Source organism: Phocoena sinus, chromosome 15 (assembly GCF_008692025.1).
Source record: "Phocoena sinus isolate mPhoSin1 chromosome 15, mPhoSin1.pri, whole genome shotgun sequence".
Taxonomy (NCBI): Eukaryota; Metazoa; Chordata; class Mammalia; order Artiodactyla; family Phocoenidae; genus Phocoena; species Phocoena sinus.
The window spans coordinates 15706296-15732041 of NC_045777.1; the positions used below are offsets into that span (position 1 = coordinate 15706296).

At 53.3% G+C, this 25746-nt stretch overlaps 2 protein-coding genes across 3 annotated transcripts in view; one reads left to right on the plus strand and one right to left on the minus strand.

Annotated features, from left to right (window-relative positions):
* Positions 1 to 11967, plus strand: part of RIMS4 (regulating synaptic membrane exocytosis 4) — a 63223-nt gene extending 51256 nt beyond the window's left edge. For both annotated transcript variants that reach the window (XM_032606157.1, XM_032606158.1), the window contains exons 3-6: positions 4760 to 4872; positions 5171 to 5272; positions 5878 to 6017; positions 10254 to 11967. In XM_032606157.1, coding sequence (XP_032462048.1) covers positions 4760 to 4872; positions 5171 to 5272; positions 5878 to 6017; positions 10254 to 10472 — 574 coding nt within the window. In that variant the 3' untranslated portion in view covers positions 10473 to 11967. The remainder of the gene's footprint in view (positions 1 to 4759; positions 4873 to 5170; positions 5273 to 5877; positions 6018 to 10253) is intronic.
* A 3794-nt stretch (positions 11968 to 15761) lies between these two features.
* On the minus strand, positions 15762 to 21274 carry KCNK15 (potassium two pore domain channel subfamily K member 15). The gene is made up of 2 exons (XM_032606853.1): positions 20992 to 21274; positions 15762 to 16459 (listed from the first exon to the last, which is right to left on the minus strand). The coding sequence occupies exons 1-2, from the start codon at positions 21272 to 21274 to the stop codon at positions 15762 to 15764; spliced, it is 981 nt and encodes a 326-aa protein (XP_032462744.1).
* Positions 21275 to 25746: the final 4472 nt, after the last annotated feature.

Here is a 25746-nt window from a genome sequence, read left to right on the forward strand (position 1 = left end):
TTGCACAGCCCTGGAACCCAAGGTCTGTGTTATGCCGAGTTCAGTCTCAACCAGTATATTTTCCCAGTTTGGGGACAGCCCAAGTGTTTGGCAGTAAACATCTATTGAGTTCCTACTGAATAAGGCATGGTCTAAATAGCAGCAAGTTTGTGGCATTTACTAATTCAGCACACTCTTTCCTACCCCTTTGGGAATGGATCCTATAAGCAGAGATTTTCAGAACATTTAAAACTGGTACAGCACAGGCACCCAGCAGTGGGAGGGCTGCACTTCTGTCTCTAGAGTAGGTGTGGGCTCGTTTGCAGGTAAGAAGGTTCAAGTGCAGAGCCACCAGCCGCTGGCCAGAGGTCACACAGCAGGCACTTGACCAGCTCTGACTTTGTATCCTCTGCCTTCCGTCCTCCAGGGGAGTCCCCGAGGTGGAGCGGGGTCTCTGATGCAGTTGGTCCCCTGGCCAGCAGGGACCTACGTCCATTTTATTCTTCCTCCCTCCAGCCCCATTGGAGGATGGGGCAACCCGTTCAGGGTTTCTGGGGAGTCAGCCTGGTTCCTTGGCAGCCAGCGAGGCACCCTGGGATGGGAAATCAGGCCGCCACCCAGATATTATAAACAATCACCGCTGGGCACCAGGCCTGCCAGTTCCCCATTGTCTGCTCAGAATCCCACCAGGAACTGAGGGGCAGACAGTGACGATGTTGGAGGAAACTTTCAGTTTCAGGCTGCAGAAGGCCTTGCTCTGCCTTGGGGGGCTGGGCCCCTTCAGTGCCTTAGATCCCACGAGGTACCGCTATTTCTCGAGCTTTTAGAGCCCAGACCCTCCTAAGAGAATGGATTCTGGACCCTCAGGAGGCTGGGGTGGAAAAGAAACGGGTGTGGAGGAAAGGCCAGGTCACCAGCTGTGAGCGAGTCTAGGTCTTAGCTTTCGTGCTGTTAATTCAGGTTCTTTGGGTTTGCAAGCATAGCAGGTATCCATTTCTGTCCCCAGGTAATTAAGTTATTTTCCCCATACTTTCCCTATAACACCGTTGCATGATTGTAGAGATAATAGATTCGGAAGCTTGACTGCCTGGGTTCCAATACCACTCTGCCACATCTTAGTTTGGCCCTCTCTCAGGTGCAGTGGGAACACGTGCTCCTCTCCAGGGCGTGGAGGGACACACAGAGCCTCAGAGACGCTCCAGAGTCATTTGACAAGACACTAGACAACATTTCTGCAAAGCATCACGCCCTTTTCTCAGCTCCACCCAATAAGAAGCATGGGCACGAGTCCCCTCTGCTTTCAGAGTCCCCAAACCTCTGTGGAGTTTCCCATCATCCCTTAGCACTGCCAGCCCAGCCTGGGGACCCAGACCTTCCTCAGTTCTCTTCCCTCCCTGCCTGACTCCCTCTGCTCTCCCTGGCTGGGGATTTGGGGTTGGTTTGTTTACTCACGGGCAGGATGGCCGGGTTTTGCACCTCTCCTTCCAAGACTGCTGCTTCTTAGATTTGAAACTCAAAAGCTAAGAATCTGACTGTCTTGTTCTCTGCATCCTACAGGGTCATCCCTTCTCTGAGGCAGTAGACCTAGGATGCCGTGGCTCCTGCCTGAATGGGGAAAGGGTGGCAGCAGGTAGTAGGAAATCGTGAAAATGGAAAAGTACTCAGGCTAAAATCTCAAATTATTATCCTTCCATTGACTCCGCCAATAACTTAAGTCAAAACAGAATTTGTTGGAATGATTGTGGGACATCTCACGGGCTTGAGGAAAGAACTGGGTGGACAGGACTGGGTGGCTAGTAGTTTGGGGCTCTTTTCGAGGACAGGCCATTCACATGGCTCAGTTCTCATGACTGTTGGTCTCCGGGCTTCTCTTTTATTTCCCAGAGAGAGTCTTTGCTTGACTGAGCTTGGGTCAGCTGTCTGACCCTGGGTCCCTCAGCTCTGGCCAGGGGACAGGGTCACTGCATTCATTAACACACCAGCTGCTGTAACTGGCCTCTTCAATCAATGACTTATGGCTTAATGACAGTGACTTAATACAGACATTTGTAGTTTGCTCATGCAGACTTCAGTGCAGGTGTTTCTGGTCATTGCTCCCAGCCAGGCTCCTTTATTCTCGTCTTTTTTTTTTTTTTTAATCTAATACGTGTTTATAATTCCTCTACTGTCAGATATTTAGGTTGTTTCCATTTTTACTATTATAAGTCATCCGTGGCTAAATACAGTCCTTTTCTCCTCAATGTCCAAAAGCTTAAAACGGTTGATTTCCCTCTTTTCTTCCTGGATCTCTGTCCTTTCCTGTCTTCTGTGACATTGTATACACCTGCAACATAGACCTTCTCCAAGGTCCTGAACTAGACTCTCTTGCCCCTGCCTTGTCTCAGTCACCCTCCTGGGCGAGGGACAAGTACTTACTCTCTCCTGCTCTTCACTAGGCTCCTTTACTCTTGTGGTTTCAGCATCCTGAGGACCTCAGGACCCTCTGCTGGTGACTCTGGTCAGGATAGAGGGAACATAGTATGTGGGAGGTGGCCTTCCTTCCTCTCCCCTTGTTGCTGGACCTTGTGTATCCTTTGGCCCCCAGTTCAAATTCTCCTCTCCTGGTCCATTCTGGGCCACTGCAGCCAGCAGTGCTTTCCTCTCTTCTGATGACCCCTGGGCTCCCACAACCCGAGGTGGGCGGGTGGAGGGCCGGTTGTGCCTCATAAGAAGACAGTAGTCTTTTTTAGTTGTTTCTTTGGGGGGCAATATGTTTGTTTGCTCAGCAGAATGGTAAGTTGTTTGTGCACTGAGTCTTCTCTTGTTTCTTCCCCCAGCTTGCTTGGAATTTTATACATAACGGCCAAATAGTCTTGGGTGACGTGAGTTGGGCAGTGGCCTCGTATGGTAGCAGGCACTGCCATCATATAGCCCTCGGACAGGTGTCTTTCTCACTCCTGGCCTCAGTCTTCCAATCTATGAAAGAGGGAGTCTGCTGGCTTGGAGGACACCTTCCAGTAACTGTTTGCAGAGCCAGCAGGTATATCCTTTGCCAACTGTGAGGTTTTGTGAATTAGCAAGGAGGTGTAAAGGCGGGCAGCTGTGGTTCAGGCACCAAGGAGCATGTCTAGGGTGTGAAGAGCTGGGTACAGGCAGAGGAGACCATGAGTGAATTGTTCTCTCTGAAGAACTGGGGCAAAGGTAGACTAGCAGAGTGGTTTGGAAGCAGAAGGTGGCACCCTCGGAGTGGAACCAGAGACCCCAGAGGCCGAGAGCTCAGCAGGTTCCCTGAGAAGGGAGCTGGGGGCAGGGTGGCAGCTGCTCTCAGGCTGGGGAACAAAGTGTGTACAGTGCCCTTGAGGCCCAAGGCAGGCTCCCCTTCCTGTTCAAAAAGCCCCTGGCTGCTGCTGTGAAACCCAGCTCACAGTACGTGCTTATTAAAAGTTAGCTGTTACTCTTGGAACATGCCCAGGTGGAAAGTCACCTGCGGTTGGCCTTAGAAGTGTTGTATCCAATGTTGAGTCTGCCCTGTGAGTTCTGGCTTTAGGTTGGCCTGAACCTGCTTCCTCATCTGAATAATGCTGATAAAATCAAAACAAAACAAAACAAAACAAAACCAACCTCCTTTGTTTGTGGCAAGGTTCCTATGAGAATGCTTTGCTCCTGAAGGTAATAGGGGCACATCAGGCATGGTACTTAGTGCCTGATCTCATTAAATACAACAGACCTAGGAGATGGGAAAGAAAAAACTAAAATTGGTTTCAGCCAAATAGTGTAATAATAATTGTTGTTGTTGTTGACTTACGTGACAACAACAACAACAAAATAGCTCTTGCTTCAGGCAGAGTTTGATCCAGGAGGTCACGCTGTGCCACCTGTGTGATGTCTTCCTTCATGGGCTCCAGACGGCAGCAAGAGAGCTGCCAGAGGCTCCAGTTTTCCGTCCCGGGTTCAAATCTGATGGGAAGAGAGAGCTTCTCACTTCCTACAGTTCGAAGAAATCTTCCTGGGCAGATTCTTGTGAGCTGCATTGGGCCACACGCCCAACCCTGAGCCAGTCACTGGCTAAGGAAGGAACGGCTTGATTGGCTAGGCTGAGCCTACGCCAGCCTCTGGAACCAGGTCTGCTCTGCTCCATGCAAATCAATGCCTTGGGGGAAGGGGCTCCCCAAAGGAGATTTGAGGTCTTGCTCCCAAAGGAAGGCGAGTGGACGTTGGGCAGCTCTATTGCAAGAGCAAGTGCGAACCTTGGAGGCTGAGCCGCCGGCGCCGTGCATCTCAAACTGTCCAGTGCAAACAGGTCTTCTGGGGCTTGTGTTAAAAGCCAGTCGCTGATTCAGCAGCAGGGGAGTGGAGTGGGCCTCAATTCCCTTTCTAATTAGCTCCCGGGTGACGCTGCTGGTGTCTGGACCACACCTTGAGTATCGCAGCTCTCACCCATAGAGCCAGGCATTGACAAACATCATCTCCCGTGAGTCCTACAGCCACCCCGAGAGGCGGGTGTCACCATACCCATTTCATGGAGGGGGGAACCTGAGGCTCGGTGAGGAGGGGTAGGACAGGGAAAGGTACGGGACACAGAAGCTAAGCCCTGGAATTTTGGAGTCAGAGCTGAGATTTCAGGGCTATTAAAGTAGAAAGGAGGCAGAGATAGGACAGCGGTCTGCCTGAGGCTGGGTGATGGATGTGGACAGAATCACTGTGGAATGAGGGCCATTCTGGAGCTGATTGCCTGAGTCATCAGAGTCCTCAGTCGGCCCCTGGGAACGTCTGCTTTCGTCTCATTCTTTCTTCTTTGCAGCCTTAACTATGGGGGAGTTTGCCTGGCATCGGACGCCCAGTTCAGTGACTTCCTGGGCAGCATGGGGCCAGCACAGTTTGTGGGCCGCCAGACCCTGGCCACCACGCCGATGGGTGAGTGTCCCAAGACCTGTTCCAAATGTTGGGTGGGGGGAGTCCCCACCAGAAGCCCCGTGTCCCTCCCTCCTTCCCCTCTGCCTTGCCTCCATCTGCTGAGCACCCAGCCTGGAGCCCAGTTCATACCTGCCAGGCGCTCCGCAGAGCCCGGGCGCTTGGTGTGGGAGTTGTTCTGGTCTTGTTTGGGGCTGGGAGCAGGGGGAAGGGATCTCATCCCTCAGCGGAGAGGAGGAGCTGAGTCCTTGATGGAGCTCCCAAGCCACTTCCCAGTCTCAGCTCTTGGGGCCTGTTGCAGGGGATGTGGAGATCGGCTTGCAGGAGCGGAACGGTCAGCTTGAAGTGGACATCATCCAGGCTCGGGGACTGACGGCCAAGCCCGGCTCCAAGACACTGCCAGGTGTGGAGGCTGCCCTCCCGTCTGCAGGGTGGGGGGTGGAGGTCAGGGGGATGTCCTGGGGGCTGTCTGGGTCTAGAAGAGAGAAAATTGGGTCCAGCTCTCAGGGATCCCTAAGTCCCAAAGCGAGTGACTCTTGTGTAACTGGTGATTTAGGATTTTTTCTGGACACCCAGTTGAAATTGTCCATTGACCTTGTCAGCCTCCCCGACTGGACTGAGCTCCTGGGGGCCAGGGACTGTCTTTCCTGTTTATGGTTCTACCCTAGCACCTGGTAGGGCTCATGGAATACCGTGGGTGCTCAGCAAACATCTGAGTGAATGGGTCAACCATGAATATATAAGCCCGGGAAGGGTGGGCAAGCCAGGGACTGAGAGAGGGAAAGGGTGAGCAAAGGAAAGGGGAGGCAGGCAGGACCACCCGAGGGGGCCGAGTAGGCCCCAGCTAACCCTGGCTGCACCCCACCACCTACCCCCACCTGCCCCTGTTGCCTCTTCTGCAGACCCCCTGGGGGGACTCTGACCCCCAGCAGCGGGTCCCTCTGCTGCGCCCTTCGCCCACCATGTGGGGCTCAGGCTAGAACTCATCCTGCTGGCCTCTGTCCCCAGCGGCCTACATCAAAGCCTACCTGCTAGAGAACGGCGTCTGCATTGCCAAGAAGAAGACCAAAGTCGCTCGCAAGTCGCTGGACCCGCTGTATAACCAGGTGCTGCTGTTTCCAGAGAGTCCCCAGGGCAAAGTCCTGCAGGTGAGGGGCTCGGGGGTGGGTCGGGGTGCAGTATCAGAGGGAGAAGGAGGCCCTTCTTGGGGGTGGGGGACTCCCTGTAGGGCCTCATCTGGAGGAAGTAGAGCACTGTGGTTAATCTGAGCGCCACAACTTGGTGTGCGACTTTGAACAAGTTCCTTTCTGAACCTCAGCTTCTTCATCTGTAAAATGCCGATACTAATAGTACCCACTGATAATGTTACTGTGAGAGTGGAATGTGTGCTTTGTGCAAGAAGAGTATTTGCAAGTTTGGCTCTACAGGTGGCTGCCGTTAACATCACCATCACCACCACCACCACCACCACCAACCTCTGGAGGCCAGGGGCTTGGCATGGAGCTCAGTGGCAATAGACTGAGAGCCTTTGGAGGATCCAGAGAGGTCTTCGGCTCCGTGGCTTTTAGGAGGATCCGGGAGCTAGAAATAGCTGCCCATCATGGGGCCGGCAAGGCCCGGGTTGGCTACCTGCAGGAGCCATACGCCTGCTCTCTCAGGGCTGCTGTTTGGACGCCTCTAGCTTATACCTCAATTTCTTGCTCCTAACCTGGGCAGGCAGAGCAAACAAGGGTAGGGCCAAGGTTACAAGTCGCCAAGACAGTGGGACTTCTGCCAAACTGGGAAGCCCAGGTCCTGTCTAGGCATAGTCTTTCAACCTGTGGGTTGAGACCCATCAGTGAGTTGTGAAATCAATTTAGTGGGTCTCAACAAGTATTTTTTTTTTTTAATGGAATGGAATAGGAAATAGGAAAGAAATAGGAAATAGGACTAGGAAAGGTAAGTCTTAGTAAGATAAGTCTTATTTGGTGGAGCAGTTGCTTCAATTATGAATCCCATGTGTTTACTGGGTGATGATATAAATGTCTGTCTTGCTGTATATACTGGTCAAAAAAGTTTGGAAAAAACCCTTCTGGTCTAAAGACATTCAGAGAAAATTTAAAACAACCAGAAGACCATCTGGGGCCCACATCTGGTCCACTGGACAAAGGTTTGTGCATTTTGGCCTGAGCATCTTTGGAGAAGCTCCAGAGCACATCCCTATCTGGGTTGCAGAGGGAGTGGGGAAACAGAAATCTGACGTGGGGTCCTTGCTACTGAGCCTCCTGACTAATGTCAGAGCAGGACAGGCCCACTGCAATTGAGGAATGCCAGTTGTATTAGTCTGCTAAGGCTGCCATAACAAAGTACCATAGACTGGGGGGCTTAAACAACAGAAATGTATTTCTTACAGCTCTGGAAGCCAGAAGTCCAAGGTCAAGGTGTCACAGGTTATGTTTCCTGAGGCCTCCTTGGGCTGCAGACGGCCACCTTCTTGCTGTGTGCTCACATGGTCCAGGAATGCAGACATTCCTGGTGTCTAGCTGTGTGTCCTAATCTCCTGTTCTTATAACAACACCAGTTAAAACCACAACCACCCTAACGGCCTCATTTTAATGTAATCACCTTCTTAAAGGACCAGTCTCCAAATACAGTCACATTATGGGGTTAGGGCTTCAACATGAATTTGAGCGAACACAGTTCAGCCCATAACACCAGTGAAAACAGACCCATCCACACACCAGACATGAGCTTCTGATCAGCTGCCTAAGGGGTGTTGAAGACTTATTAGTTGAGTGACCTCGGACAAATGATTTAACCTCCCTGAGCCCCAGTTTAAACCGCTGTGAAATTGGAATCCTTTTTTGTAGGGTTGTTGGGAAGGTTGAATCTAAGGCTGGTTTAGCCTTAGAACGATTCCTGACATGCGGTAACCAATAGCAGTGGCCCATGTTGTTTTCATATTACCCTGCATGCTTGAAGAACGTCTTACAGCTTACAGCGAGCTTTCACATCCATTATCTCCTGTGATCCTCGCTTGCCAGGTAAGCTGAGTGTGGGTGATTCCATTTACAAACAAGAACTCTGAGACTCTGTGAGGTTAAACAAACGACTTTGCCCCAAACCACCCAGCGGGCACTGGGATTAGAACCTGCGCATGTCTGACCCTAAAGCATGCGCATTAAGACAACAGGCTCTATGTGTGATAAGCCAGCCCACCTTTGGAGAGGGGCAGAGTTAGAACCTGAGGTGCCAGAGAGCAAATGAGGGTCCTGTAGCCACAGACCATCCATCTGGCCACTCTAAGAGAGGAGGTTGACCAAGAAATGAGGAAGGCACTGCAGAAAAGAGTCTGTTGGAAAAAAGGAAGGAGGCTACCATGTACACTATACACGTAGCAGCCACTTTTTTTAAAATTGAAGTAGAGTTGACTTACAATATTGTGTCAATAGCAAAGTAATTCAGTTATTTTTTTCAGATTATATTCTACTATAGGTTATTATATTGAGTATTCTTGTTGTTTATCTATTTTATATATAGTAGTTTGTATCTATTAATCCCATACTCCTAATTTATCCCTCCCTCCCTCCCTCTCCCTTTAGTAACCATAAATTTGTTTTCTATGTCTGTGAGTCTATTTCTGTTTTGTAGATAAGTTCATTTGTGTCATATTTTAGATTCCCCATATAAGTGATATCATATAGTATTTGTCTTTGATTCACTTCACTAAGTATAATATTCTCTAGGTCCATCCATGTTGCTACAAATGGCAATATTTCATTCTTTTTTATGGCTGAGTAACATTCCATTGTGTGTGTGTGTGTGTGTGTATGTACACCACATCTTCTTAAGCCAATTGTCTGTTGATGGGCACTTGGGTTGTTTCCACATCTTGACCATCGTAAATAAAGCTTCTATGAACATTGGGGGTGCATGTGTCTTTTCAAATTAGAGTTTTCATCTTTTCTGGATATATACACCCAAGAGTGGGATTGCTAGATCATATGGTAGCTCTATTAGTTTTTTAAGGAACCTCCGTACTGTTCTCCATAGTGGCTGCAACAATTTACATTCCCACCAACAGTGTAGAAGGGTTCCCTTTTCTCCACACCCTCTCCAGCATTTATTATTATTATTTTATATATATATAATTTATTTTATTTATTTTTGGCTGAATTGGGTCTTCGTTGCTGCACGCGGGCTTCTCTCTGGTTGCGGCGAGTGGAGGCTGCTCTTTGTTGTGGTGCACGGGCTCCTCATTGCGGTGGCTCCTCTTGTTGCAGAGCACGGGCTCTAGGCGCGCGGGCTTCAGTAGTTTGGCTCCACAGGCTCTAGAGCGCAGGCTCAGTAGTTGTGGCGCACGGGCTTAGTTGCTCCGCGGCATGTGGGATCTTCCCGGACCACGGCTCGAACCCATGTCCCCTGCATTGGCAGGCGGATTCTTAACCATTGTGCCACCAGGAAAGCCCGCATTTATTATTTGTAGACTTTTTGATGATAGCCATTCTGACCAGTGTAAGGTAATAGCTCTGACCAGTGTAGGTAATTGTAGTTTTGAATTTTTCTAATAATTAGGGATGAGCATCTTTTTATGTGCCTATTGGCCATCTGTATGTCTTCTTTAGAAAAAAAATAGTGTATTTGGGTCTTCTGCCCATTTTTTGATTGGGTTGTTTTTTTCAATATTGAGTTGTATGAGCTGTTTATGTATTTTGGATATTAACTCCTTGTCGGTCATGTCATTTGCAAGTATTTCTAGATTTCTGTAGATTGCCTTTTGTTTTTTTGATGGTTTCCTTTGCTGTACAAAAGCTTTAAGTTTGATTAGGTCCCATTTGTTTTATTTTTGCTTTTATTTCTCTTGCCTTGAGAGACTGATCTAAGAAAATATCGCTGCGATTTATGTCAGAGAATGTTTTAACCTAAGTTCTTTTCTAGGGGTTTTTGTGGTGTCATGATGTCTTACACTTAGGTCTTTAAACCATTTTTGAGTTTATTTTTGTTTGTGGTGTGAGAGAGCGTTCTAATTTCATTGATTTACATGCAGCTGTCCTACTAGCCACTTTTTAAAACTTTGTTTCCGAGGATCTGGAAGCAGAGGGCCTTTTGGTGGGTGGGTGGCAGGTAGGACACTCATAATGTAGGGTCAGCCCTCAAGGCTTGGGCTCAGAGATGGGGCGGGTGGAGGATGGAAAGAAATGGCAAGACCAGAGGCCGGACGCCAGTCATCCAGGGACCAATAATGGTGGCACTGGAGCCAGGAGAATATGGTGGGACTCGAGCCATTTTAGGTGGTAGAATTCCCTGACTCAGAGACGAATGGGGCGTGGGTGACCCCAGGTTCTGCTTCTGGGCCCATGAGTAGCACTGACAGGATTTGAACCACTGTGTCTCTTGCCCCGCAGGTGATCGTGTGGGGGAACTACGGGCGGATGGAGCGGAAGCAGTTCATGGGTGTGGCCCGCGTACTGCTGGAGGAGCTGGACTTGACCACCCTGGCCGTGGGCTGGTACAAGCTCTTCCCCACCTCCTCCATGGTGGACCCAGCTACGGGCCCCCTGCTCCGGCAGGCATCCCAGCTGTCCCTTGAGAGCACCGTGGGGCCCTGCGGCGAGCGATCTTAGTGCCAGGGAGGGGGAGGGGCTCCCCAAGATGGTCTGGAGACCGCCCAGCCCCGACCTGGGACCCCAGGCCCAGGGGCACATTGAACAGAGGAGGATGGGGTTCTCCCCCCACAGCGGGGAAGCAGAACGGGGAGACCTGCCCCCTCAGGGCCCCTCCTCACCCCTTCTTCTCCTCCTATCCCCTGAGACCTTCCCTCTCCCAATGGGATTGGCTGCACTTTTGACTTGGCTGGTTCTTGACCTGGTGGGTGTGGCTGCATTCCGGAGAAAGGAAAGACCGAGGTGGCAGAGCAAACCATCCTCCTGCCCCAGACACTGTCCGACCGCTCCCCCTTTTTGCCTCCTTGGAAGCTCGCTGCCCGGAGCCAAGTCCAGAACCCAGCGGCCATCTCCATGGTGCCAATTACCAGCAAGTGTCCTTTCCTGCGGCACCGGGTTCAGGCAGCTACTCCTGCCCCAGAGCCTATGGGGCAGCTTTGCAAGGATCCGGAGCCCAGCTCCGGGGGGGCCCCAAGCCCCTGACTTGAAGAGAAGCTCAGGCCTCCCTCCACCTGCCCGTGGAAGGAGCTTTGCCGCAGCCTGTTCGAGTCCATCTGTCTGTCCCCTGCCTGCCCCTCTTATGGTGGCTCTAGGACTTGGGGTCCTTCAGGGACCAGAGGATAGGAGGGGTGCCCTGGCCTGGCACAGACCCCCAGGGGTACCTGCCTCTGTGGGATTGCAACAACCTAGTTTGCAAACCGTTAGTGGACTGGACAGAACTCTTGTCGCCTGTGTTTTAGCAGAGGAGCTGTGGGACCCCAATTTTTGAGAACTCCAGCTCCAGAGAGCTCACCGTCTCTGAGTTCGGGGGATGTGGGATTGGAGAGGGAGTCTGAGGAAAGCTGGGCTTGGGACTGGTGGTGCCCAGGCGAGGGTTTCCCAAGTAGGAGAATCCCTCCTTGCTGGATGAGGTCAAAGGTTATCTTGTCTGGCCCTCTGCCTCCAGGCTAAGGGTCTGGGGAGGCAACAGAGCTCCCCAATTTTAGTCTTTTTAAACAAACCATCCCGTACTAAGGGCAGAACCCACTGCCCCGGCCTCAGTGACCTTGGCTCAAGGAGAGAAAGAGAGTGAGGAGAGGCATGAGTGTGAGAATTGGGAGATTCCTTCTCGAGCAGGCCTGGGGCCCTCCCCGGGGCCTTCACAAGCCCTTTTGCATGCTGGGGAGGACGCAGGCTGGCCCCCCTCTCTAGAAGCACATTTCTGCCACCTTCGCCCAGCCGCCCACTCCCCATACCCCCCTCATTACCCAGTCCTGCTGTGTAGGGCATAGTCCTGGTTAGCCGGGTAGGGTTAGTGTGCCAGGCCCTGTGCCTGCTCTTAGCTCACATAGAGTCCTTACAGAGTCCCCACACGGGGCGAGAGGAGATGGAGTGCATTCCAGGAGACGGCCTTTCCCTCCTCGATGGCCTGGCCTGGGCCTCGATCTGGAGCCTGGTTCACACGAGAGGCCGCCCCCCGCCCCCCGCCCCCGCTGCCCCCCCTTCCTCCTCCCCTCTTCTCCTCCCTCCCCTCCCCTCCCCTCCCCCTTCTCCCCTCCCCTCTTCCCTTCTCCCCCTCCTTCCTCCCCTCCCCATGTAGGGTTGTAGCCAGAGCTGCCCATGATACTCAGATGTTCTGATTTATTACCCTTGGTACTGATTTTATTTAGGAAGCACTCCTGAGGCTGTGAGCCTTGGCAGAGGGGGCCTGGGCTCCATCGGAGGAGGTCGTTTCCCACTGGGGATGCCCGGCTGTGTTGAGACCCACCTTCCCCCCAGTCCCCCTCTAGGCTGTTGACCAGGTGATTCCTTCCACCTGGAGCCTCCCCTCCCCTCAGTCTTTTTGAGCCCTGGGCACCCTTTAAAATTCTGGAGGAGGTATAGCGCCCCCATGCTCTGGGAAGGGGAGATGGAGGTCCCCTTTGATCCAGGAAGCCTTCAGACCTTCCTGGGATTGTGGTGGCTGGAATCCCAAGGCTGGGGCAGGAGGCAGCCGGCTCTGGAGGCCCAGAATCAGCGCCTCCCCCGTGTGTTTTTTTAAACCAGTGTGATTTTTCTGCCGTTCGTTTATTACTCACCATTCGTAATATTTTGAGCCAGGAGAGCGCCTTCTCTCTCCAGCTGTCACTGCTCTGGTAGTTCAGGGGAAGCTTTTCAAAGACAGGGCGGAGCCTGGCTGTTTCAACCAGAGGGGAGGGGGTGTGGTCTGTGCGCCCCAGCGTGATCCTGCCCTCGGGTGTCTGCACAGCCTTTATAAAGAGAGAGAGCGTGCTCCAAAGCAATAACATCCAGAGGGTGGTCACCGAGGGCCCCCCTCAATGACTTTCTTGTTTGTTCTGTGAATTCTCAGCTCACCTCCTGGAGGGGTGGGCTGGGGTGAGGGCTGGAGCCCTCTTTCTTTGTATCATCGTTGTGAGCACATGGCCACCTTCCAAGGGGCCCCGACCATTTGGCGTGGGAACCACCGTCTGTCCTCACCAAGGGATGGGGGTTTGGGGAGGGGTGACTATTCTCATCATTAGCTTTGGGGAACCTTCAAGCCTGCTCCTGTCTGATCCTTTGCCAGCTCAAACTCCCCCATTTGGGGAAGAGCAGAGAGGGTGGAGTTGGGGGGATTAGGAGTCGGCGGGCTGGGGTCTCCAGGGGACAATTCTTTTTTCAATCCTTGGGCCAAAGGTCACATGCAGGGGTATGGTGGAAAGGAGTCATCTCCACTTTCCTTCTCCAGAATCTGCCTGTCGCACTAAAGCGAAAGGGACTTTGGGACCATTGGTGAAATCATTTCCATTTTACAAAGAGATCACAGGCCTCTGGGGTCACCTGTGAGTTTATGGCACCCCCAGCCGGGGCCTCCTCTTCCCACCAGAGGCTGAGCTGGAGCCACCATTTCCCACAATATTTCCTCCGCTCTTCTCTCTGTGTCCTTCTCCCAGGGGCCTTGGAAAGATGGGCAGTGCCAACTGTAGCCCATCTGAGAGGGGAGAAAACTGAGGCTCAGAATCAGTAAGTGACTTGCCCAAGATGAGACCCCTCAGCAAGTGAGCCAAAACCAGGGCTCCACTGTCCCTCCTTTGTGGGACAGAAGACCGTCGCTCCAGGGCACATCTGCCATGATAAGTATTTGTGACCTTTAAGCCCTGGGCCACCCAGCCCTGCTTGGTTCCATCTTGATGGGCCAATAACTTTTCTGGCCCCGGGTTTGGAGGAAAGGTTGCCATAGAGACCTCACTCTCCTGGGGTTCTGGCCTGACTGACTGAGGCTGTGCAGGATTTGGTCCAGGCCTTGATGTCTAAGTGGGGACTCCCGCCAAGGGGCCACAACCCCTCCGAGACCAACCTGAGGGAGGCAAGACACTGGTTCCTCCCTGGGGCTGTGCGGGAGTGAGCTGGCTGTGGTACACCTCATCTTAGGGAAATCCTCACCAGACCTTCAGACATAATAACAGCTGATCTTCCTGTTGTGCTTTTCAAACTTTTTTTGTTTTCAAAGTGCTTTTACCTTGCGTGTAACCTCACAAGAGCCCCTGGGCAGTCGGTGGGCACCTGTGTTATCAGCCCCATTTTACAGACGAGGAAGCTGAGGCCCTGGGAGGGGGAGGCACCTGCTAAGGTCCCACTGTGAGCTGGTGGCTGAGCCTGGATGAGAACTCGGTTCTCCAACAGTTCAGAGCTCTTTCTTCAACGTGGGGCGAAGCAGAGAGCTGAGGTGCACTTTACAAGCTGATCTGCCATCCGGCTCCTTATATGAGGAGCCCACGGGCACACCTCAGCGTTCAGAGGCACCTCTGAGCCCCGCTGCCCTTGGAGCGCGGCTGTTGCGTCCGGCAAGGCCACCTGCATTTATTTATTGAGCAGCAGCCCTGTGCCAGGCCCAGGGGACTGGGGTGCCCCACCTCCATCCCCCGCTGCCCTGTAATGACTCCTTGGGCTCGGGGAGGCTCTGTGTCTGCAGAGCAGCATCTCTTGAGTGGACGGGAACGTTCATGTCCCTGAGCTCATCTGACTCACAAACCCTGACGGGGAGGGCACTGACTGTGCCCGTTTGACACCATAGCTTCTGTGAGGGCAAAGTGGAGGCTTGAACACGGGGCCTCAGGCGTCACCTCTGGAGCCCTTTCACTCTACCACTGCCTCCTGAGGGGTGGCAGGAAGGCAGGACCCCTGGTCCTCAGGCCCACTCTCCACTCACTCACCTTTCCCCCCCTTCCCTCTTTGGCAGCAGGAGCCCCTCAGGCTTTTGGGGAGGGAGGGTTTCCTGGGCCCCTGGGTTGGAGCGGGTCACATTGCATTGTGTTCATGACCATGTAGCTCACGTTGAAAATTAAAGTTTTTGGCTTTTCTAACGTGGCTTGCTCTGCTGTGTGTTGACACACTTCTCGCTGGGACACTAAAGGCCCTTAGTTTTAAGGATCTGAGTGCTCTGGGATGTCAGCTTTGTTAACGTCTCCTTACGGGGCTGGGGCCTGGCCCAGGAACCCTCCCAGAGATGCACAGGAGGGAACGGGGTACTGGGTGAACCCAGTCATTTTACAGATGTGGAAACTGAGGCCCAGGGAGGGGATGAGACTCCCCGAGGTCACACTGTGGGTGATTGGCAGTACCCAGGTCTCACAGTTCCCAGAAGAGACTGTGGTCCAGGTGTCCCCGTGACACGGGTGTCAGCAAGGCCCCCCCTTATCCCAAAGTGGGGCTGGCCAAGGACAAAGAGCATCAGGTGTGGGGGTGGGGCCAATTCCACTCTGCGCGCCTTAAATAGTGCAGAGATTTGCCCACCGGTGCACGCTGGACCGTCGATGTTGCCCTTCGGTCCGTCCGATCCCTGTGCTTCTCGTAGTGGGAGCAGCTGGCCTCACTGGTAGGATTCCAGTGTTGGAAGTCATGCATTTCCCCACAACACGGAAAGCCCACCTCTTCACACAACAGAAAAATGGGCACCTGCTTCCGTTCCGCAGGGCTAGCTAGGGACGTGGGCCTGTGGCGAGCCTCTCCTCAGTGGCGGGTGTGGCCACGCCTTCTAAAACAATTTGGATCACAAGTGGTTTGCACCTACAGGGCGAGTTTAGAGTCATGCTTGTGCTTATGATGCGACTTTAATACATTTTTGGAGAGGAGGGAGGGGCTTGCCACAGAAGGAAATGAGAAACTACTCGTGGCAGAGGACGGCATTGAGGCTACGGCCCCTCACCCCTCTCCGAGGTCTGGGGAGGGTGTACTGACAGGTGAATCCAGACCCTCCGGCTCTAGGATCGACCCCCAGCCAGGGTAGGGCTGTCAGATGGACTTACGCCGGGCCAGGGCCCTGCCTGCCCTGCAGCCGCCGCCGCCGCCGCCGCCTCCAGCCCCAGGGCTCGCGGGGGGCGAGAAGCCCAGATTGTCGCGGGCCCGCAACTCCAGCTGGTGGATGCGGTAGGAGATGGAGGTGGAGCCGGCGGGGTGGGCGGGGCCTCGGCTCTCGGGCGCCCCCCGGCGGAGCGGGCGGGCAGCACGCTCGGGCGCGTCCGCGCTGGCCGCCAGGAAGCGTAGGACCACCAGGTTGAGGAAAGCGCCGATGACCGTGAGCCCCAGGAGGATGTAGAGGAAGCTGAAGACCACGTAGGGCGGCTTCCTCTGCAGCGCCTCGTCGTTCTGCAGCGCCACGAAGTCGCCAAAGCCGATGGTGGTGAGGGTGATGAAGCAGTAGTAGTAGGCGTGGAAGAAGGTCCAGCCCTCGAAATGCGCGAAGGCGGCGGCCCCGAGGGCCAGGGTGGCCGCGCACACCAGCAGCCCGGCCACCACCATATTCTCGGTGGACACGTGCGGCCGCCGCAGGCCCAGGCAGCGCTTGGCCGCCAGCAGGAGGCGCCGCATCAGCGCGTTCAGCCGCTCACCCAGGCTCTGGAAGGTGACCAGCGTCAGGGGGATGCCCAGGAGCGCATAGAACATGCAGAAGACCTTGCCCGAGTCCGTGCCCGGCGCGGCGTGACCGTACCCTGAAGGTAGAGAGGAGGGGAGGGTTGATGAGAGTCCAGCTCCATCTCACACTCTCGCGCGCTGCCGGGTCTCTCTCCCCATCCCCCATAGCCGGCAGAGCATCTTGAAATGCGAGTTCGAACTAGGTCGTTCCCCGGCTTTAAAAACCTTGCGTGGTTACTCATAATCGACCCAAATTGTAAACAATCCAAACGTCCCTCAACTGGGGAATGCATAAACAACTGTGGTACATCCATACAGTGGAATTCTTTTCAGCAATACGAAGGAATGAACTACTGTTTCCTCAGCAACAAAGGATGGGTTTCAAATGTATTCTGCTGAATCAAAGGAGCCAAGCTCAGAAGGCTACCTATTGCATGGTTCCATTTAAATGACATTCTGGAAACATTCTGGTAAAACTATAGGGACAGAGAACAGATCTGTGGTTGCCAGTCCTCGGAGTTGGAGGTGGGGTTAACTAACTAAAAAAGGACATGACAGGGGGCTTCCCTGGCAGTCCAGTGGTTAAGACTCTGCCCTTCCAATGCCGGCAGCGCAAGTTTGATCCCTGGTCAGGGAACTAAGATCCACATGCTGTGCAGACAAAAAAAAAAAAAAGCATGACAGAATTTTGGGGAATGATGGACATGTTCTATGTCTTAATCGTGGCTGCAGTTACAAGACAGGTTTTCATTTGGCAAAACCCGCAGAAGTGTACACTGAAAAATAGTGAATTTTAATGTCTGTAAGTTGTGCCTTGAAAGAAAAAAAAGCAAAATCTTTTGTGTCTCCCCAGTCCCCACAGGGTAAAGTCCCAGTTCTCAGGTGATGTCCAAGCTCCTTCATGATCAGGACCCCCCCTCACCTCTCCAGCCTCGCCCCCATTTTGTTTCCCCAACCAGGTTGTCCTTTCTCCATGGTTCCCTTCCCCACCACGATCTTCTCCCCCTGTCCAGTCCACGTTTCCCTTCCCAGATCCTGCTCCAAGCCAGCTCTCACAAAACACCTCTTCAGTCGGGTGGAGCTCCTCGTTGAGTCCCCTCAGCTGTTGTAGGGGACATAAACATGAGTGGGCTTCCCTGAGTCTTGGCACACCGTGCCATCACCATGGAAATAGTGGATATGTGTGTCTTCCAGGATTGAGAAGAGAAAGCTTTCATGGTATTCTCAAAGGGTCCCATAACCCAGGAAAAGTCAGGTGGCCCTTCCCCAACAGAATATGCCTCCTGTAGCAAATTAGCTCCATCTGCCAAAATGTAAATACACCTCTGGCCTGTGCAGTTCCACACTGAGGAAGGTAGTCCTCCAAAATACGTACACGTGCAAAGTGATGTATGCATGTGAGTTTGTCGTTGCAGCACTGTTGGTCATAGTGAAAACTGAGAAACAGCCTAAGTGTCCATCAAAAGCAGCCTGGTTAAATAAGCCACAGCGCCATTCAGACGATGGCTGTGGTTCCCACGGGGGCAATTTTGCCCCCGAGGGCACAACTGGCAATGTCTGGAGACATTTTTGGTTGTCACAGCTGGGAGGTGGTGGCTGTGTGCTACCGGCATCTAGTGGGTACAGGCCAGGGTCCCGCTTAGCATCCTTTGATGCACAGGACAGTCCCCACAACAAGAATAGGCAGCCCAGAATGTCGCCGGTGCTGAGGCTGGGGGCCCTGCTAGTCCGCCATGAAAAAGAGGGACACAATTCTTCAGGGACTGATGTAAAAAATCACCAAAATATATGAAGTGAGAAAAGCAAGAGGCGAAAACCGCATGTATAATATAATGTATTATAACATGTTTGTGTGTGTGTTAAAGGAATATATGGAGAAGATATTTGGAAGGATCCTCAAAAAGCTGATAACTGCATTTGATCCAGGGAAGGGATCCAAGGGTTGAGGGACAGGGAGAGAGGGAGACTTCCTTTTCATCCTATACCGTTTGTACCCTGTGTGCATATATAACATTTGAAATATCAACCATATATATATGTGTGTGTATATATATATATATATTATATTATATATATATATTTAAAGATCTATGGCTCCACTTCCATGTTTTTACTTTATGGCCCTATCAGTCTGCCTCTATCTATTTGGCAGTGGGGGGAGGGGACGACTCTGCTGCCACTAGACAACTGTGAGGTCCGTGAGACCAGAGACCATGCTGGTCATTTCTCTGTGTCCCTGGTCACCAGTGAATGCCCTGCACAGAGCCTGACACAGACTAAGGGCTCAATGAAAGTTTAATCATCAATGATAGGGACTTCCCTGGTGGTGCAGTGGTTAAGAATCTGCCTGCCAATGCAGGGGACGTGGGTTCGAGCCCTGGTCCGGGAAGATCCCACATGCCGCAGAGCAACTAAGCCCGTGCGCCACAACTACTGAGCCTGCGCTCTAGAGCCCGCGAGCCACAACTACTGAGCCTGCACGCCACAACTACTGAAGCCCACGCACTCTGGGGCCTGCATGCCGCAACTACAGAGCCTGCGTGCGGCAACTACTGAAGCCCACGCGCCTAGAGCCCGTGCTCTGCAACAAGAGAAGCCACCGCAATGAGAAGCCCACTCACCGCAACAAAGAGTAGCCCCCACTCACCGCAATTAGAGAAAGCCCGCACGCAGCAACGAAGACCCAACGCAAACAAAAATGAATAAAATTATTTAAAAAAAGAAATGAAAGAAATAATCAATGATAATAATGATAGACCAGATTGAAGGAGGTGCCAAGTGTGAGACAGAGGAGCCACTTTAGGAATAAGAGGCCGGACGGTACTGTTTCTAGCTGTTTGGGGGTATGTCAGGTTTTGACAGAAAGAAAAATGAATAATGGTAATAACTAAACATGCTAGGTACTCTACATGGATTATTTTATTTAATCGTCCGATGACTGTATGAGATGATATTATCCCCATTTTACAGATAAGGAAACTAGGCTTAGAAGGAGGAAGCTGCCCAAAGATCACAGGGCTGAGCTATTAACCACTATCCTCCATAGCTTCTCCGTGCCTCTCTTCTGTCCTTACAGAGCTCAACTCCTAGATTCTGGCGCCTGGCTCTCTCTCTGCAAGGCTGGCTTATGCAACCTGGACCACACAGCCAGTGCTGGCGCCCCCAGGTGGCCAAAAGAGGCAAAACTGCTGTTTCCACAGTCCCTTCCCCCCACCCTCCCAGATGCAGGTCAGAGGGGAGCAGTCAGAAGAAGAGGCCAAATCCAGCTGGGAGGACTCCAAAAAATGTGGCGGAAGGCAGAGGAGGTGGATAGGGTCCCACACCACTGGGCACAGTAACAGGGAGGGTCTTAGGCTAGGCCAAGATAGGCAAGCAGGGGTGCCCGCTTTGACAGGAGGGGTCAAAAGGGCTGAACGGGAGCTGGGCCCACAGTTGGCAAATAATGAATTGTTATTATTGTTAAGTAATAGTCGCTATCTAGCCTCAGGCCTGTGCTATGCATTTTACACAGTTGACCTCACTTAAACCTGGTAATCACTCAGTGAGGTAGCAACAATTGCACTTTGTAGTTGAGGAAACCAGGGCTCAAAAAGGTACAATCAATTGTCAGAGAAGGCAGGAGGCAACAGAGATGAGAACAGAACTCTGGTCGATGTAATTGCAGAACTCAGCCTTCTAACTCCATTGCTAAACCCACAAACTCACATTGGCCTGCAAGAGCATTACGGAGGAACTTTCTCCACGGCACTGCAGGGTGGTGGTCTAAGCCCAAAGGGACACCTGGACACCCTCAGCTGGGGTCTGGGGAGTGTCTGGCACCCAGCCGTGGAGCCCTGCAGAACCTGCTCCTCCCCTTTTCTGCTTCCCCAGGCTTAGGCTCAGCAGGTACCGGCCAGACAGTAGCCATGGCAACGGCTGGCGGTCCAGCTACTGCAGAGGAAGTGCTCTGGATCCCCGAGGGTGAGGTCCAAAGCTGGTGGTAATCAGTCATTCCTTCAACAAATATTTATTGAGTGTCTACTACCGGCTAGGCACTGGCCATACTGCAGGGACTAAGACAGAGTAGATGCCCATTCTCTTTTGTGTCATAATACAAAAAGCAATCTTTTTTTTAGTGCTTTCTGTGTGTCAGATCCTGTGCTAAAACTTTCTGCATATATTATCTCCTTAATGATAACTGTCTCACTACAGCCTTGAGATAGGGCCTATTAGCATCCCTATTTTATAGAGGAGAAAACTGAGGCTCAGAGAGGTTAAGCAAGTGGTCTGAGGTCACACAGCCAGCGTGATGCAGCCAGGCAAGGAAGCAACTCCAGCCATTTGGGCTTCTGGCCCCATTCCATCCGTCTGCCAGCCCCTGTGGCGTTTTCTGACACTCCTGCGGGCCAAGCCTCTTGGCAAACGGGACCTACTGGCTCCTCCCAGCCTTGCCTGCGTGGAACGACAGACAGCCCATTCGACAGAGGGAGGCGAGTGAGGCTCGGCGAGCTGAAATGACTGGTCCAAAGTCACCCAGCTGGACAGGGGCAGAAGTGGGATTCAAACCCAGGGACGCCGCGGGCAGCTGGGGATGGAGCGAGCGCTGAGGGGAGGCGCCGGGGCCGCTCACCGATGGTGGTGATGACGGTGATGGCGAAGTAGAAGGAGCCGGCGAACTTCCACTGGCGGCCGGCGCGGTGCGGCTCGGCTTGCCGCGCGAGGCGCTCCAGCTCGCGGTAATCCTCGGTCGAGAAGCCGTACTTCCTCCGCAACTCGCTCCGCTTCTGGGCCAGCAGCCGCTTGCGGCCGTTCTCCGCCTCGGACTCGAGCGCGTCGAAGACGGCGGCGCCCACCAGCAGGTAGGACAGGATGCACAGGATGAGCGCGGCGGTGCGCACGCTCTGCTTCCTCATCGCTGAGCCCCGGGCCCCGCTCGCCGGCCCGGCACCCTGCCCGCCGCCGCCCCGTCCATGCGCCCCGACGGCCGGTCCGCGCCCCACGCGGCAGGAGCCAGGGCTGCTTGCGGCTGGGGTGCGGTACCCAGGGGCGGGGCCTCGGCGGGGCGGGGCGAGGGGGCGAGGAGGGCCGAGAGGGCTCCTGCAGCTGCCCCTTCCCTGCCGCCTCCCGCACACCTGCCTTTGTTTACCCGGTGGGGCCCCGGGGCTAAGGTGTCTGCAGATAGCGACAGTGGGAGCAAAGCGCCCAAAGCCCAGGTCTGCAGGAGCCCTGTCTCCACCACTATCTCGTCCTGTGACCTTGGGCAAGTCATTCATTTATCCGTTCGGTCAGTCATCCAACAAATATTTACCAAAGCACCTACTGGTGCAAACAAGATTTCTGGTGTAAATAGACCTGATATCCTAGGATGGAGGGTTGGCTAAAAATCAAACACACAAAGAGATAATTTAAGAAAAGTGTGAGAAAGAAGGAAAACTTCTTTTCTTGCGGGGGTGGGGGTGATCGCCAGCTAAGGTTGAGGGGAGAAAGCCTCCCTGGGGAAGGACTGGGGCGGAAGCGTCCAGGCAGCAAGTGCGGGTCCTTTAAGCAGAGAAGCCAGTGTGTCTGGAGCCACAATAATTGGGGTGCTGGGGGAGTAAGGGTGGGAGTGGGGATTGGAAGGAAGACAGAGAGTCCACTTCACACAGGGTTTTACAGGCCCTCCCGAAGGTTTATTCTTCAGTACAATGGAAAACCCTAGAGGGACTTCCCTGGAGGTCCAGTGGTTAAGACTCCGCGCTTCCACTGCCAGGGAACTAAGATCCCACGTGCCACGGGGCGCAGCGGAGAAAAAAAAGAAAAAGAAAACCCTAGGAAGGTTGTAAGCAGGAAAACAGACACCAACAATCTGATTGACATTTAGAAACAAAAGCATTCTGGCTGTCATGTGGGAAAGGGATGGTGGCCCAGAGTGAAGGTCAGTTAGGAGACTTCTTTTTTTTTTTTGGCCATGCTGCCAGGCATACGGGACCTCAGTTCCTGAACCAGAGATCTGAACCAGGGCCCCCTGCAGTGGAAGCACGGAGTCTTAACTGCTGGACCGCCCGGGAAGTCCCCAGTTTGGAGACTCTTGTCGTCCAAATGCGTGCTTAGGGTGGCCTGGAACCAGGGACATCGCCCTGGAGATGGAGACAAGCGGGTGGATCTGAGATGCTGGGGCCGGGGGTGGAGCCGGGCACACACAGCCAGCCACATTTCCCAGCCTCCCTCGCGCTTAGGGGTGTCCATGTGACAATGGAATGAGGGCAGAAGTGACCTGTGCCACCTCCAGGCCTGGCCCATAAAGCCCTCCCACACGCCATGCCCCCACCTGTCTTCCCCAACTGCAGACTGAATGCGGACACCTAGTCTTTAGGAGAGGACAGAGCCACGGGGTGGGAGGAGCTGGGGTGCAATGACACATTGCAAAGGGTATCCCAAAGGAACACCTAGTTTGAACTTCTGTGGCATTAAGCCCCTGACGTCTGGGGTCCATCTGTTACCACAGCTAGCGTTACCCAGATGCGCACAGCAACAGGACTTGCTGAGGGGTTGGGTGTGGAGGGCGAAGGGGAGGATAACTCAGGGATGATCCCGGGGTCCTTGGCCTGAACAGCTGGGCACTCGGGGCACCTTCCATTGACCTCACTCCCTGAGGAATCTGCCCCTGCCCACCGCCCCCCCCTACCCAGCACCAAGGCGACACTCAATTCAGAGTCCTGGGTGAGCCTTCATGGAGAGTCTGGGCAGAGCACAGGCAGCCTCTCCTGCAGCTCTCTGGGGCACCCACCTTCCCAGGTCTCTGCTGCAGCCTTGACATGCATCACTTGTCCCCCTGTGACCATTCCAGCCCCTCTTCCTGCAGCCCCTTTGCATTTTTCTGCTCCAGCTCCATTAAACTTTCAGCTCCTTGTGCAAACTCTTGCTTTGCTTGGAACAGTCCTCTCCCCGGCCCATTCAACAGCCAACATTTATTGAATGCCTGCTAGAGGCTAGGCATTGGTTGAAGCACTTTACATGTATTCATGCATTTAATCCTCACAACCTCCTTATGTGATAAGGGCTGCTGGCTAATGCCCTATTCATCCTTCACCTCTCCCTTAGTTGGACATCTTTCCTGACTCCTAAGGTGTTCCTCCTCTGCTCCTCGAAGATTTCCCGTGCTCTTGCCATCTCTCATCCCTCCCACTGCTTTGTAATTCTCGTGTTCCATATATGTGTCCCCCTGAGGACAGGGACCCCATCTTGGTCCCCCGCCTGTCCCCAGCAACCGGACCTAGCACAGAGCACACATCCAGTGATCGTTTGTGGATGAACAAGCAGCAGTATCAGCGTGTAGAGCGTGGACTCTGCACCTCCACTGCCTGGGAGTGTGTCCTACTTTCACTTACCAGTCGTGTGAACTTGGGATGCCTCAGTTTCCCCAGTTTAAAATGGGGTTAGGAAAGTTCCTATCTCATAAGGTGCTGTGGTCAGCAGAATAATGGCCTCCCTGAAGATGCCCACATCCTATCCCTGAGACCTATGAATATGTTATGTTATGTGGCAAAGGGGAATTAAGGTTGCAGATGGAATTAAGTTTGCTAATCGACTGACCTTGAGATGGGAGATTATCCAGATGATCTGGGTGGGCCCAATGTGATCCCAAGCATTCTTATAACTGGAAGAGGGAAGCGGAAGAGGGGGAACCAGAGAGATGCAAGGTGAGAAGGACTTGGCCTGACGTTGCTGGCTTTGAAGATGGAGAAAGGGAGCCACATGCCAAGGACCACAGGTGACTTCTAGAATCTGGAATAGGCAAGGAAACAAATTCCTGCCTAGAGCCTCCAGAAAGGAACGCAGTTCTCCCAATGCCTTGATTTTAGCCCAGCGTGACCCGTGTAGACCTCCATCCCACAGACCTGGAAGGTAATACGTTTGTGTTCAAGCCGCTAGGTTTGTGATAACTTGTTATAGCAGCAACAGGGCACTACTACAGTGGTTGTGAGGATTAAATAAGCGGGTAAACGTGCAGCCCTGAGAGCATCGTCTGGCCCCGACGACTCATCTAGAAGTGTTAGCCAGTGTTGCAACTATCACAACAGAGCAAAGGCCCAGGTCCACAGGGATGTTAGACTCAGTTCCTGCCCTGACTCAGTTCTCGGGCAGAATTGGGACCCCGTGCTTGGTAAGGGGAGCCTTGGACCCCTTCTTCCCCTGAGAAGCTAGAGGGGGGCAGCTCAGCAGCTCAGAAGCAAGTGACTGCTGCTACCACCTCAGCTTTATTTTTAGCGATGGTGTCAGCAAGTTTGATTTTCTGATTCCTGCTCAGACTTCAGAGGAACAGAAACCTGGCCTACAGTCTCAGAGTGGGCCCGGGTGGGGCGCCAAGGATCTATAGCCCAAGAAGGGCCTGAGCGGAGCTTATGGGGCCAGTAGGGGTGGAGGGAGCTTGCTCTCAGGGGGAGGGCTGGGTCCACCCCGGGGACAGTTAATGAGTCCTGGTCCTGAGCGCAGCTGGGTCAGTGAGGCCTGGGTTTAAGTCCCAGCTCATCCACTGTCTACCTGGGTATCTGTGGACAGAAGCCTTCTGCTTCTCTGCACCTTAGTTTTCCCATGTGAGAAATGGGGGTGATGGTCAGGCCCACCTCCTGCATTATAAAAGACACCATATGTCACTTTCCAGGTGCCCAGGAGCCACTTTTCCTCCCTTTTTACAGCTGACTGCCTGCTGATGTCAGGAATTCTTTTTCCAGAAGCAGGGGCAAGAGACTGTGGAGCGCTGTCCGCACTAGGAACGTTCACAGACATTGCTAAGGGAGCCTCACTCCCCAGTGCAGGAAGCCGGGCTGCAGAGGAGAAGAGACCCCGCTTGCCAAGTCCTCACAGCCAGGCAGCGGCTGAGTCAGAACTTGAACTCAGGGCTGTCTGGCCCCCCAGGGTCACGATCCTTCGGATACACGGTGCCGCCCCATTAGGCAAGATGCTGAGGGCTTTATCACCCTCCAGTGGCCTCTCGGATCTCACTTTCCTAATCTCTAAGGTGGGTTTGAGGAGGAACGCTGGCTTCCCGCCCCCACTGTTGTGAGCATCTCTTGAGACGAAGCTGAGAGGTGCTTTGTCAGATGGGTCCGCTGGCGGGGGAGGTATTACTGCGGCCACGAGGAGCTGTCTGGCCCTGCCAGGCAGGTGACTCTGCCCTGTGCTTGGCATTTTCGGTTCCGCAGCTCTATTTTAAGCCAGAGGAGGTTAGAGTTTGTTATGTGTGTTTCTCAGCTTGGAGAACCGTCAGCTGAGCAGTCACCAAAAACAGCAACACCCCAAGGCACTCCCTGAAGCTCCCCCTCCCTCCACCTCTCCCTCCCTTCTTTTTCCTTTGGGAACCTGAGGGGACCTAGTGATTTTCCTCTGTCCCTTCATGCCAGAGTCG

What these genes read in the sequence shown, in the direction of transcription:
- KCNK15 (XM_032606853.1), bottom strand. Translation starts at nt 21,274, where the DNA reads ATGAGGAAGCAGAGCGTGCGCACCGCCGCGCTCATCCTGTGCATCCTG. An exon ending in CACCGTCATCACCACCATCG is followed by an intron (nt 16,460 to 20,991) that starts GTGAGCGGCCCC and finishes CTCTACCTTCAG; the next exon opens with GGTACGGTCACGCCGCGCCG.